This window comes from Manacus vitellinus, unplaced genomic scaffold (genome assembly GCF_001715985.3).
Source record: "Manacus vitellinus isolate BGI_N305 unplaced genomic scaffold, ASM171598v3 scaffold_6_pilon, whole genome shotgun sequence".
In the NCBI taxonomy this organism is placed as follows: domain Eukaryota; kingdom Metazoa; phylum Chordata; class Aves; order Passeriformes; family Pipridae; genus Manacus; species Manacus vitellinus.
In genome coordinates, this window is record NW_021940750.1 from 34,758,198 (window position 1) to 34,769,050 (window position 10,853).

At 58.5% G+C, this 10,853-nt stretch overlaps 2 protein-coding genes across 2 annotated transcripts; both read left to right on the top strand.

The window, feature by feature from the left end:
• The first annotated feature begins 279 nt into the window (after positions 1-279).
• On the top strand, positions 280-6,343 carry LOC108641301. The gene is made up of 13 exons (XM_018082155.3): positions 280-394; positions 638-702; positions 823-1,383; positions 1,567-1,715; positions 1,993-2,140; positions 2,382-2,569; positions 2,658-2,795; positions 3,072-3,186; positions 3,358-3,495; positions 3,737-3,913; positions 4,038-4,184; positions 5,656-5,804; positions 6,082-6,343. Exons 1-13 carry the CDS (start codon positions 280-282, stop codon positions 6,341-6,343), a joined length of 2,352 nt encoding a protein of 783 aa, XP_017937644.2.
• An 822-nt stretch (positions 6,344-7,165) lies between these two features.
• LOC108641303 (maestro heat-like repeat family member 5) lies at positions 7,166-9,740 on the top strand. Its single transcript, XM_018082156.1, has 7 exons — positions 7,166-7,276; positions 7,816-7,992; positions 8,117-8,272; positions 8,431-8,532; positions 8,937-9,039; positions 9,314-9,358; positions 9,649-9,740. Exons 1-7 carry the CDS (start codon positions 7,166-7,168, stop codon positions 9,738-9,740), a joined length of 786 nt encoding a protein of 261 aa, XP_017937645.1.
• Positions 9,741-10,853: the final 1,113 nt, after the last annotated feature.

The following is a 10,853-nucleotide window of genomic DNA, read 5'->3' on the forward strand; positions in this document are numbered from 1 at the left end:
CTTGGGGACCCACAGCTTGTCTGAGGGGTCTCCAATCCCTGTGGAAGGTGCCCTTGGGGTCAGACCACAGGACTTGGGGACCCACAGCTTGTCTGAGTGGTCTCCAATCCCTGTGGAAGGTGCCCTTGAGGCCAGACCACAGGACTTGGGGACCCACAGTTTGTCTGAGGGGTCTCCAATCCCTGTGGAAGGTCCCCTTGGGGCCATTCTGCAGAACTTGTGACCAGAGGCTTTTCCGAGTTGTCTCTCCTGCAGGTGCCCTCGAGGCCAGACTGTGGCATGGCAGGGAGACGCTCTGGCCTGTGCAGGTTTCTCAGGAAGAAGAACGAAGGCCCTGGGCCTGCCCCAGCACGGCAACCTGAGGAGATGCAAAACTTCCAGCCCCTGCAGCAGGGTGAGCGCTGGAGCTGGGCCACAGGGCTGGTGGCTGCAGCCAGTTTGGCCCCTTCCCGTCCCCTGTGGAACAAGCCCAGCCAAAGGGAGGGAGGAAGAGGGGTCAAGGCTGACCCCCCCCAGCACCCCTGCTCCATCCACTGGGCATCCCAATGCTGGCCCTGCCTGTGGAGCACAGGGCCGGGCTGTGTTCTCTGCCATCTCCCACAACCCCACAGCCCTGACTGCAATTGCCCTTTGGCAGATCCAGGCCAGCACCGGACAGAAGAACACGTCCGTGCCCGCGGCCGCTTCCGCAGAGCAGTTCAGGTACCTGCAGCCATCTCCACCTGGGCTGCGCCTCATGTCACCGCTCACTGCGGTTGGAGCACTGCTGTTGGAGCACTCCATCGGAATTTCCTCTCTTCCCTGCCCTTTCTTCTCCTGCAGAGGTTTCTGAAATTCATAGGGATTCGGCGTAGAACACCCAGGACCACACCACCTGAGGGCACGGCACAGCCTGACACCAGGCCAAACGACCCCAAGGCAAAGCCTGATGTCGACTCCACGCTGACTGATCCCACGGCAACCTCTGACACTGCTTTGACCCGTGACCTGACAAGCCCTATCACCACACTGACCCACCTCATGGCGACGGCTGATATCGCACCGATTCATTGTGCAGCAAACTCGGACACCGCTTTGGCTGATGAGACAACCACCTCTGGCACAGCACCGACTGATCTCATGGCAAAGGCTGACATCGCACTGATGCTGATGGGTGGCACATCAAACCTTGACACGGCATCAATGGATGGCACAGGAATCTCTGGCACTGCGACGACTGATGAAGTAACAAATGCTGAAACCACACCGACTGATGTCATGGAAAAGTCCGACACCACAACGACTGAGAGCATCGTGAACGCTGACACCACACCCACACACAGTGTGACTGATGCTCCCAATTTGGACTTTTTCAAGGAAAAAGGTGTCCCCAATCAGAAGCAAGTAAGCAGTCTGTGGCCAGGGTTTGAGTCCCCCAGGGGTCTTGTGGCACCTCAAGCTTCATCTGCTGGACCCCTAAGCTTTTGAGGCCAGCGCAGTGTGGGGAGAAGAGAAGCATTTCTCAGGGGAAGCTGGGCAACTTGCTCACTCTGGTAGCTCTTCAACTCTCCCCCATTTCCCCTCCAGGTTCCGGCCATCGTGAGGTACATCCACCAGTGCCTCACGTTCCATATGTCTTCAGATGTCAGCCTCCACACTAACATTCTCAGCCTGGTTGGTGCACACCCTCATGATGTGGTGATGTCTCTCCTGCACCGTGCCCCAGCGTGTGACAGGTACAGGGCCCAGCTGCCCTCCTGGCTCAGGGCTCACCAGCCTTTAGAACCCATCACCCCAGAGAGCCTGTCCCACCTGCTCTCACAGACACATGGAGACTTCCAGGACCCTCTGGCCCCTCCATTTCCCAGCCCTGGCCTGTCAGCCCCCAATCCTGCTGACACATGCCCTCCCTGCCCCTCAAGGCACTGTGACTCTGTCACCTGGGCCCCCACAGCTGCCCAGGCCAGGGCATTGTGGCCAAGACTCCCTTGACACAGGGCTCTGGCTCCACAGAGCTGCTGCAATGATCTGGAGGACCATCGCCTCCTCAGGAACGACAGCAGAGAAGGTGCTCCCAACACTGCTGCAAGTCATGGAGGACTGGCCACTGTACAGCCTGTCCTCCTCTGACGGCGACAACAAAGACGTCTTTGCCCTGGCTGTGAGTTTCTGCAACTGGCCTTTCCTCCTCCCCAGGTCACCTCTCCAGCCGCTCTCCATCCTCCCCCACCACTGCATCTCCCTGCCTCAGGCATTGGGCTACAAAGCTGGCTGAGGGGCAGGTTCAGGGCCACCAGGCCGGCTCCTCCCCCTGCGTCTCCCCTGCCCTCTCCCTCCCACACTCAGGCCCTGCTCATGGACGTCTGGCCACTGAGCGCTGTCTCCACGTGGTTTTATTGCAGGCAACCCTGGCACTGCGGCTGATCATGCAGGAGCCCCAGTGCCAAGATGCACTGATGATTTATGCCCCCCAACTCCTCGTGGCTCTGCTTTTCCAAGTCTTCATGAGCACAGAGCAGATGCCAGAGGAGGCCAAGATGTTCTGGAGGCAATGCCAGGAGCAACATGACCTTCCCAACGACCCCAACAGGTGCTCCATCCCAGTCCTCTCTCCCTCCCATGCCCTCGGGGCTGGGCCCAGGGCTCCCAGCATGACCTGGCCTTTGCTGTGCACACAGGTTTGCAGTGCAGACCATCAAGGCCCTGCTCTGCTGTCTACACTCGGAGAATGAGGTGGTGGCAATTGAACGTAAGCGTGGCTGGGACACCCTCCTCCATCCTGACACCCACCACTATGCAGTGGGGCTGCTGGCCAGGTGAAACACCCTTCTCCCTGCTGCCACAATCATCTCTCCCATGGGCACGGGGCACCCCACACAGCCCCTGTGGTCATGGGCCAGAGAATCTTGGCACCAAGGGATGGATGAGCAGTTCGGAAAAGGCTGTGAGAGGAGGGTGCACAGGAGGAGCCACCTCCCAAAACTCTCGTGTCCCGTCCAGGGCTGGTGGGGAAAGACCAGGCCTCTTGGAATCAGTCCTGGGAGAGCTTTGCCCACCCTGCTCAGGATCAATGGCTTTTTTTTTCTTCACAGGGAGATGCGCAGCGTTTTGATCCCCTTCTATTCCCTGATCGCAACCCACCTGCTCGGGCTGCTCAGCAGGGAGGAGCCCCACTGGGAGCTGCCTGCCCTGGCCTTCCTTGTTGAGGTGAGCCTGATGGCAAGCGCTGCCTCACCCACCTGCCTCCCCCCTCTCTGCCCTCACACAGCCACAGCTGCCCACGATGTTGCCTGCAACCTGTGCTGCTGCCTGGGCCCAGCCTCTGCGGCTCCAGGCTCCTGCTGCCCAGGTACCCCATCACTGCTCTCTGCCTTCCAGCTCCTGGACTATGTGGAGGGGAGAAGATGTCATGAGAGTGTCCTGCCAATCCTATCAAGGCACCTGCAGAGCCAGTGCCCTGAGAGCCGTCGCCTGGCACTCAGAGGACTCCTGGTGCTCAGTGTGGATCCCTCAATGGTGAGAAGGGGACACCCGGCTGAAGCCATACTGGCAGCCTGGGGCTGGGGAGCTCAGTCTCTTGGGCTTGGTTGGGCTTTGGGAGCTGTGGCAGCTGCTCCCAGCTCTCCTGCCTCCCTCTTCAGCTGCCTGAGCCTTGTAGGACAGGCCTTTGGGGCAGCAGCGTGGGGTTGCACTGCCAGAGAGCTGTTGGTGGTGCAGCTGTTCAGGGCTTCACAGCACAGCACTGTCTTCCACACAGGCCGAAAGCATCTGCAGCCTGGCTGAGCACCTCGTGGAGCTGCTTCATGATGGAGATGGAGATGTGGTCACCATGACCCTCTCTGTGTTCCTGAATATGTTCCGGGAGAAAAACTTCGAAGCATTCAGCTCCACTGCCCCAAAGCTGGCTGAGGCGCTCCGGCCACTCTTTGATAACGTAAGGCTCTGGGTGCCTGGTGCTGCCTGGAAACGTTGTGCCCTGTGGATTTTCAGGCCTGTACCTGTGCCTGCTGGGCCTGGAGCAGCCAGTGCTGAGGCCTTTTTCTTCTCTTTTACACCAGGACAACACCCAAGTGCAGCTGCTCTCTGTTCGCCTCTCCCAGGAGGTCATGGAGTTGCTTGTGGAAGAGGGAACAAATACGCAGGTGCATCACAGCCTCGTGCCACTGTTCTTCCACTGGCACAATGAGAACCAGTGCATGGCAGAGGTGAGCACTTGTGGGCTCTGGTGTTCTTGTGGCAGGGGGCTTGGCCATCTCCTGCCCTGGTGCCTCGCAGGCTCCAGCCTTCTCCTGGTCTTGGCCCAGGGATACACATCCTGTGCCCTGGGCTGTGATGCCATGTCCTGGTCTCTGCTGCTCGGCAGGCCTCTTAGGGATGCTAGGTACCCACTAAAGACACTCTCTCACTCCTCTCTGCAACTGGATAGAGCAGAGAAAATCCAACAAAGGATTCAGGAGTTAGGAGCTGAGAGAGATCACTTACTGATCACCATTGTGGGCAAAACAGATTCAAAGTGGAGATATTAACTAAATTTATTACTAACATAATCTGAGCAATACAGTGAGAAGAAAAAAATACCTAAAAGCACCTTCTCCCCACCCCTCCTTCCTTCCAAATTCTACCTCCTCTTTCCCCAAAGAGTGCAGGGAGACAGGCAATGGATCTTATGGTCTGTTGTTGTTTCTGCTGCTGCTCAGGGAGAGGACTCCTTCCCCTGCTTCCTGTGGGGTCCCTCCCACAGCAGACACTCCTTCAGGAACCTCTGCAGCATGAGTCCACCCCACGGGCAACAATTCTTCACAAAATGCTGCCACAGGGATCCCATTTCCATGGGGTGCAGTCCTTCAGGAACAAGCTGCTCCAGCTTGGGTCCCCCATAGGGCCACAGGTCCTGCCAGGGAAACCTGCTCCAGAGTGGGCTCTTCTCTCCATGGGCTGCAGGCCCCTGACAAGACCCTGCTCCAGCATGGGCCTCCCACAGGGTCACAGCCTCCTTTGGGCATCCACCCGCTCTGTTGTGGCTCCTCCATGGGCTGCAGGTGGATCTCTGCAGCCCGCTTCTCCTTCATGGGTTGCAGAGGCACAGCTGCTTCACCATGGTCTGCACCAGGGGCTGCAGGGGAACCTCAGCTCTGGTGCCTGGAGCACCTCCTGCCCCTCCTTCTGCACTGACTTTGGTGTCTACCTTGTTCCCATCTTCTCACTCTGCTCTTCCCTGGCTGAAATTTTCCTCTGTGCGATAAATTTCTTTCCTTGATTAAATATGTTATCATGGAGGCATTACTGTTGTTACTGATTGGCTCAGCCTTGTCCAGCAGCAGGTCCATCCTGGAGCTGGCTGGCATTGGCTCTGCCAAACGGGAGGAAACTTCTAGCAGCTTCTAACAGAGGCCAGCCTCGTAGTCCCCCTGCTAGCAAGACCTGGCCACAGGAACCCAACACAGCCCCCAATTTAGATTTGTCAATGAGAAAGATATTCCCAATCAGAAGCAAGTAAGCAGCAAGTCGCAACAGCTGGAATCCCCCAGGGGTCTTGTGGCACCTCAAGCTGCATCTGCTGGTCCCCTAAGCCTTTCAGACCAGCACAGTGTGAAGGGAAGGGAAGCATTTCTCCGGAGAAGCTGGGCAACTTGCTCACTCTGGCAGCTCTCCAACTCTCCCCCATTCTCCCTCCAGGTTCCGGCCATCGTGAGGTACATCCACCAGTGCCTCACGTTCCATGTGTCTTCAGATGTCAGCCTCCACACTAACATTCTCAGCCTGGTTGGTGCACACCCTCATGACGTGGTGATGTCTCTCCTGCACCGTGCCCCAGTGTGTGACAGGTACAGGGCCCAGCTGCCCTCCTGGCTCAGGGCTCACCAGCCTTTAGAACCCATCACCCCAGAGAGCCTGTCCCACCTGCTCTCACAGACACATGGAGACTTCCAGGACCCTCTGACCCCTCCATTTCCCAGCCCTGGCCTGTCAGCCCCCAATCCTGCTGCCATGTACCCTCCCTGCCCCTCAAGGCACTGTGATTCTGTCACCTGGGCCCCCACAGCTGCCCAGGCCAGGGCATTGTGGCCAAGAGCCCCCTGACACAGGGCTCTGGCTCCACAGAGCTGCTGCAATGATCTGGAGGACCATCGCCTCCTCAGGAACGACAGCAGAGAAGGTGCTCCCAACACTGCTGCAAGTCATGGAGGACTGGCCACTGTACAGCCTGTCCTCCTCCGACGGCGACAACAAAGACGTCTTTGCCCTGGCTGTGAGTTTCTGCAACTGGCCTTTCCTCCTCCCCAGGTCACCTCTCCAGCCGCTCTCCATCCTCCCCCACCACTGCATCTCCCTGCCTCAGGCATTGGGCTGCAAAGCTGGCTGAAGGGCAGGTTCAGGGCCACCAGGCCGGCTCCTCCCCCTGTGTCTCCCCTGCCCTCTCCCTCCCACACTCAGGCCCTGCTCATGGATGTCTGGCCACTGAGCGCTGTCTCCACGTGGTTTTATTGCAGGCAACCCTGGCACTGCGGCTGATCATGCAGGAGCCCCAGTGCCAAGATGCACTGATGATTTATGCCCCCCAACTCCTCGTGGCTCTGCTTTTCCAAGTCTACATGAGCACAGAGCAGATGCCAGAGGAGGTCAAGACCTTCTGGAGGCAATGCCAGGAGCAACATGACCTTCCCAACGACCCCAACAGGTGCTCCATCCCAGTCCTCTCTCCCTCCCATGCCCTCGGGGCTGGGCCCAGGGCTCCCAGCATGACCTGGCCTTTGCTGTGCACACAGGTTTGCAGTACAGACCATCAAGGCCCTGCTCTGCTGTCTGCACTGGGAGGATGCGATGGTGGCAGTGGAACGCAAGCGTGGCTGGGACACCCTCCTCCATCCTGACACCCACCACTATGCAGTGGGGCTGCTGGCCAGGTGAGACACCCTTCTCCCTGCTGCCACCACCATCTCTCCCATGGGCACGGGGCACCCCACACAGCCCCTGTGGTCATGGGCCAGAGGGTCTTGGCACCAAGGGATGGATGAACAGTTAGGAAAAGGAAGCGAGAGGAGGGTGCACAGGAGGAGCCACCTCCCAAAGAGCCCGTGTCCATGCAGGGCTACGGGAGGAAGACCAGGCCTCTGGGCGTCAGTCCTGGAAGAGCTTTGCTCACCCTGCTCAGGGTTGATGGCTCTTTTTTTTCCTTGACAGGGAGATGCACAGCATTTTCATCCCCTTCTATTCCCTGATCACAACCCATCTGCTTGGGCTGCTCAGCAAGGAGAAGTCCAGTTGGGAGCTGCCTGCCCTGGCCTTCCTTGTTGAGGTGAGCCTGGTGGCAAGCCCTGCCTCAACCACCTGCCTCCCCCCTCTCTGCCCTCTCACAGCTTCAATTGCCCACGACCTGTGCTGCTGCCTGGGCCCAGCCTTGGGCGGATCCGGGCTTTTGCAGCCTGGGCACCTCATCACTGCTCTCTGCCTTCCAGCTCCTGGACTATGTGGAGGGGAGAAGATGTCATGAGAGTGTCCTGCCAATCCTATCAAGGCACCTGCAGAGCCAGTGCCCTGAGAGCCATCGCCTGGCACTCAGAGGACTCCTGGTGCTCAGTGTGGATCCCTCAATGGTGAGAAGGGGACACCCGGCTGAAGCCATACTGGCAGCCTGGGGCTGGGGAGCTCAGTCTCTTGGGCTTGGTTGGGCTTTGGGAGCTGTGGCAGCTGCTCCCAGCTCTCCTGCCTCCCTCTTCAGCTACCTGGGCCTTGTAGGACAGGCCTTTGGGGCAGCAGCGTGGGGTTGCACTGCCAGAGAGCTGTTGGTGGTGCAGCTGTTCAGGGCTTCACAGCACAGCACTGTCTTCCACACAGGCCGAAAGCATCTGCAGCCTGGCTGAGCACCTCGTGGAGCTGCTTCATGATGGAGACGGAGATGTGGTTGCCATGACCCTCTCTGTATTCCTGAATATGCTCCAGGACAAGGACATCGAAGCATTCAGCTCCACTGCCCCGAGGCTGGCTGAGGCGCTCCGGCCACTCTTTGATAACGTAAGGCTCTGGGTGCCTGGTGCTGCCTGGAAACTTTGTGCCCTGTGGATTTTCAGGCCTGTGCCTATGCCTGCTGGGCCTGGAGCAGCCAGTGCTCAGGTCTTTTTCTCCTCTTTTGTACCAGGACAACACCCAAGTGCAGCTGCTCTCCCTTCGCCTCTTCCAAGAGGTGATGGAGTTGCTTGCAGAAGAGGGACGAAAGACCTTGAATATGCAGGTGCACCAGAGCCTGGTCCCCCTGTTCTTCCATCTGCACGATGAGAACCAGTGCGTGGCAGAGGTGAGCACCTGTGGGCTCTGGTGTCCCTGTGGCAGGGGGCTCGGCCGTCTCCTGCCCTGGTGCCTCGCAGGCTCCAGCCTCCTCCTGGTCTTGGCCCAGAGACGCAGGTCCTGTGCCCTGGGCTGTGATGCCATGTCCCACTCTCTGCTGCTCTGCAGGCCTCTCGGGAAACACTGCTTTGTGCTGCAAGTTTCCTCAAGAGGAGGGATCTCGAGCAGGTGCTGAGAAGACAGCAGCCCATCAAGTTCTGCGATTGCCTGGTAAGGACGACCCCCAAGGCCCAGCCCCAGGCTGGACAAGCCCCCAGCCCCAGATGCCCAGGGTGTGGGGTTGGCCCTGTGCCCCTGCCCACTGCTGCACCCACCTGTGGGACACCAGCCTGCACCCCATATGCTGCTGCCTTCCTTTGGCTCTGCAGGCTCTTCTCCAGGCTCCTCTGCCCCCGAGCCAGGGGGCTGCTGGAGCCCTGGCCCAGCTGGGCCGTGGGGCAGGGCAGCCCCATGGCTCCCCGGGAGCACCCAGTCCTCCACTCCCTCCAAAGCCCAGCACCACCAGGCCACAGGGCTCTGTGGGCAGGGCAGGCCATTGCTGGGTGCAGGCAGCGCCCGGCCAAGGGGCAGAACCTCAGCCAACCCTTCCCTCCATGCCCTTCTGCTCTCTCCAGATGGACAAGGATGTCAGCCGAAGGGATGAGCACCTGCACCAAGCCCTGCCATATCTGCAGAGCCCACAGCAGCCCCTGCGAGAGGTGGCCGTCAGGTTCATGGGTGAGCCACAAGCCCGCGGTCCCTCCCCACCCTGCTACAGCTCGGCCCCAGCCCCGGCTGCTGCAGCGGCAGCAGGATGCGGCCCAGGGATATGCTGTGGAGTCCCGAGTGCCCTGGCTGCTGCTGCCACCCTCTGCCAGCCACCCCCTTGGGTGTCCCGATGCGGGAAGGCCCCGAGCTCAGCCCCGCCAGGCTGGAGGACATGTGGCCAGGCTGGCAGCAGTGCTTGGGGGGAGCTGTGCTGCTGGGGCCCTGACAAGCTCTCTGTTCCCAGGGGTCGCCGCATGGCACATGCAAGACCTGCAGCCCGTCATGAAGGGTGAGTGAGGACAGCAGGGTGTCCCTGCAGGCCCGTGGGGAGGAGCTGCAATCCCTGCCCCACCTGCACAGGGCTCTGCTCCCTGCATGGATGAGGGGAGCGGCGGGCAGAGCAGAGACACATTTCAGGGTCATGGGGGGACTGAGGGCCAGTACCTTCTGACTCATCCTGGTGGGCCGTGCTCCCTCCTGGCCATGGCAAGAGCTGGCTGGGATGGCCCTGGCAGGAGGGGCTCCTCACCTCCCCACAGATCTGGGCTCTGACTGTGGCTCCCTTCTTCTCTCTTCCAGCCCTGGAAGCCATGACCAAAGATGACTGCTCCTCCTACTCCACCATGCAGAATGCAGTCTTGTCTGCTTTTCGACGGGCAGTAACTAAGTAATCTTCTCCACCAAGATAACCAATGTGCCTGGAACAGCACCGGACAACAGCAAAGACACCACTTCTCAGCGGTGCTGGGCTGGACCCAACTGAGCCTGGCGGCAAGGCCAGGCAGCTCCTGGCCTCTCCATCCCTCTGTACAGCTCCCTCCCTATGTACAGCTCCCTCCCTCCCTGCTTATTCCCTTCTCCTGCCCACAGTTCATCCCTCTCCTTCCCCTTAGGTTAAGAAGATTCATCCCTCCCCTTCCCCTTAGGTTAAGAAGATTCATCCCTCCCCTTCCCCTTAGGTTAAGAAGGTTCATCCCTCCCCTTCCCCTTAGATTAATAAACATTTGCTTTCTCCCCCTTGGCTGCATCTTTGTGGAAGTCAATTGGCACAAACCCTGAGCCCTGCAGCACACAGGCTCGCTCCTGCCTTTCTTTTGCCCCTTGCACCTTGGGCACAGACACAGAGGCACAAGGGCAGTTCAGGCTGCAAAGATCCGTGTCCTCAAGGTCCAGTTCCACAACATTAAGTAGAGCTGGAGATCTTGCTGGACACACTCAAGGCCAGTGAATTAAAAGGCCTTTACCCACACACTTAGCACATCTTCTCTATCTGGGCTTTTTCATTCATGGCAATATCAGTTTAGATCAGTCTAATTAAAAAAACTCACTCATTTCCCATCATCTCACAGGGACAAAAGTTCATAAAATACATGTCTAGCCAACAAGGGTTAGAAACTTTTCCCTCACCAAAGACCAAATGACTATTTCAGGCCACAGACTGCATCAGCCCTAAAAATCAACACTGCGGGAAGGATGAAATGAAAGAAACAGCACATGAAATGAAAGAAATGTGCATGCATCCATACTAGAGCATTATTAGGACTGATATTTTAGTCATGCAAATAAGGCTACCACCTCTGCAGCGGAGCAGTCCAATCCCACATGTAGCCAGTCTGGGGCAAAGAAAAGCTTGATACTTTAGCATCTACTAGATGACACAGCAATACTTGTCACGAGTTTGCCTGCCTCCGTCCCGGGCAATGAAATGGGAGTTTCTGCCTAATTTCTCTTCCTGCCCGCAGGACATTGAATTAAAAACTTACCCACAACAGGTCCTGGCTCAA

Bases quoted from the DNA above. Each gene is read 5' to 3' on its own strand.
- LOC108641301 (XM_018082155.3), top strand. From the start codon at position 280: ATGGCAGGGAGACGCTCTGGCCTGTGCAGGTTTCTCAGGAAGAAGAAC. The intron at 703-822 runs GTACCTGCAGCC...CTTCTCCTGCAG, and splicing joins GCTTCCGCAGAGCAGTTCAG to AGGTTTCTGAAATTCATAGG. The intron at 1,384-1,566 runs GTAAGCAGTCTG...TTTCCCCTCCAG, and splicing joins GTGTCCCCAATCAGAAGCAA to GTTCCGGCCATCGTGAGGTA.
- LOC108641303 (XM_018082156.1), top strand. From the start codon at position 7,166: ATGCACAGCATTTTCATCCCCTTCTATTCCCTGATCACAACCCATCTG. The intron at 7,993-8,116 runs GTAAGGCTCTGG...CTTTTGTACCAG, and splicing joins TCCGGCCACTCTTTGATAAC to GACAACACCCAAGTGCAGCT. The intron at 8,273-8,430 runs GTGAGCACCTGT...GCTGCTCTGCAG, and splicing joins AGAACCAGTGCGTGGCAGAG to GCCTCTCGGGAAACACTGCT.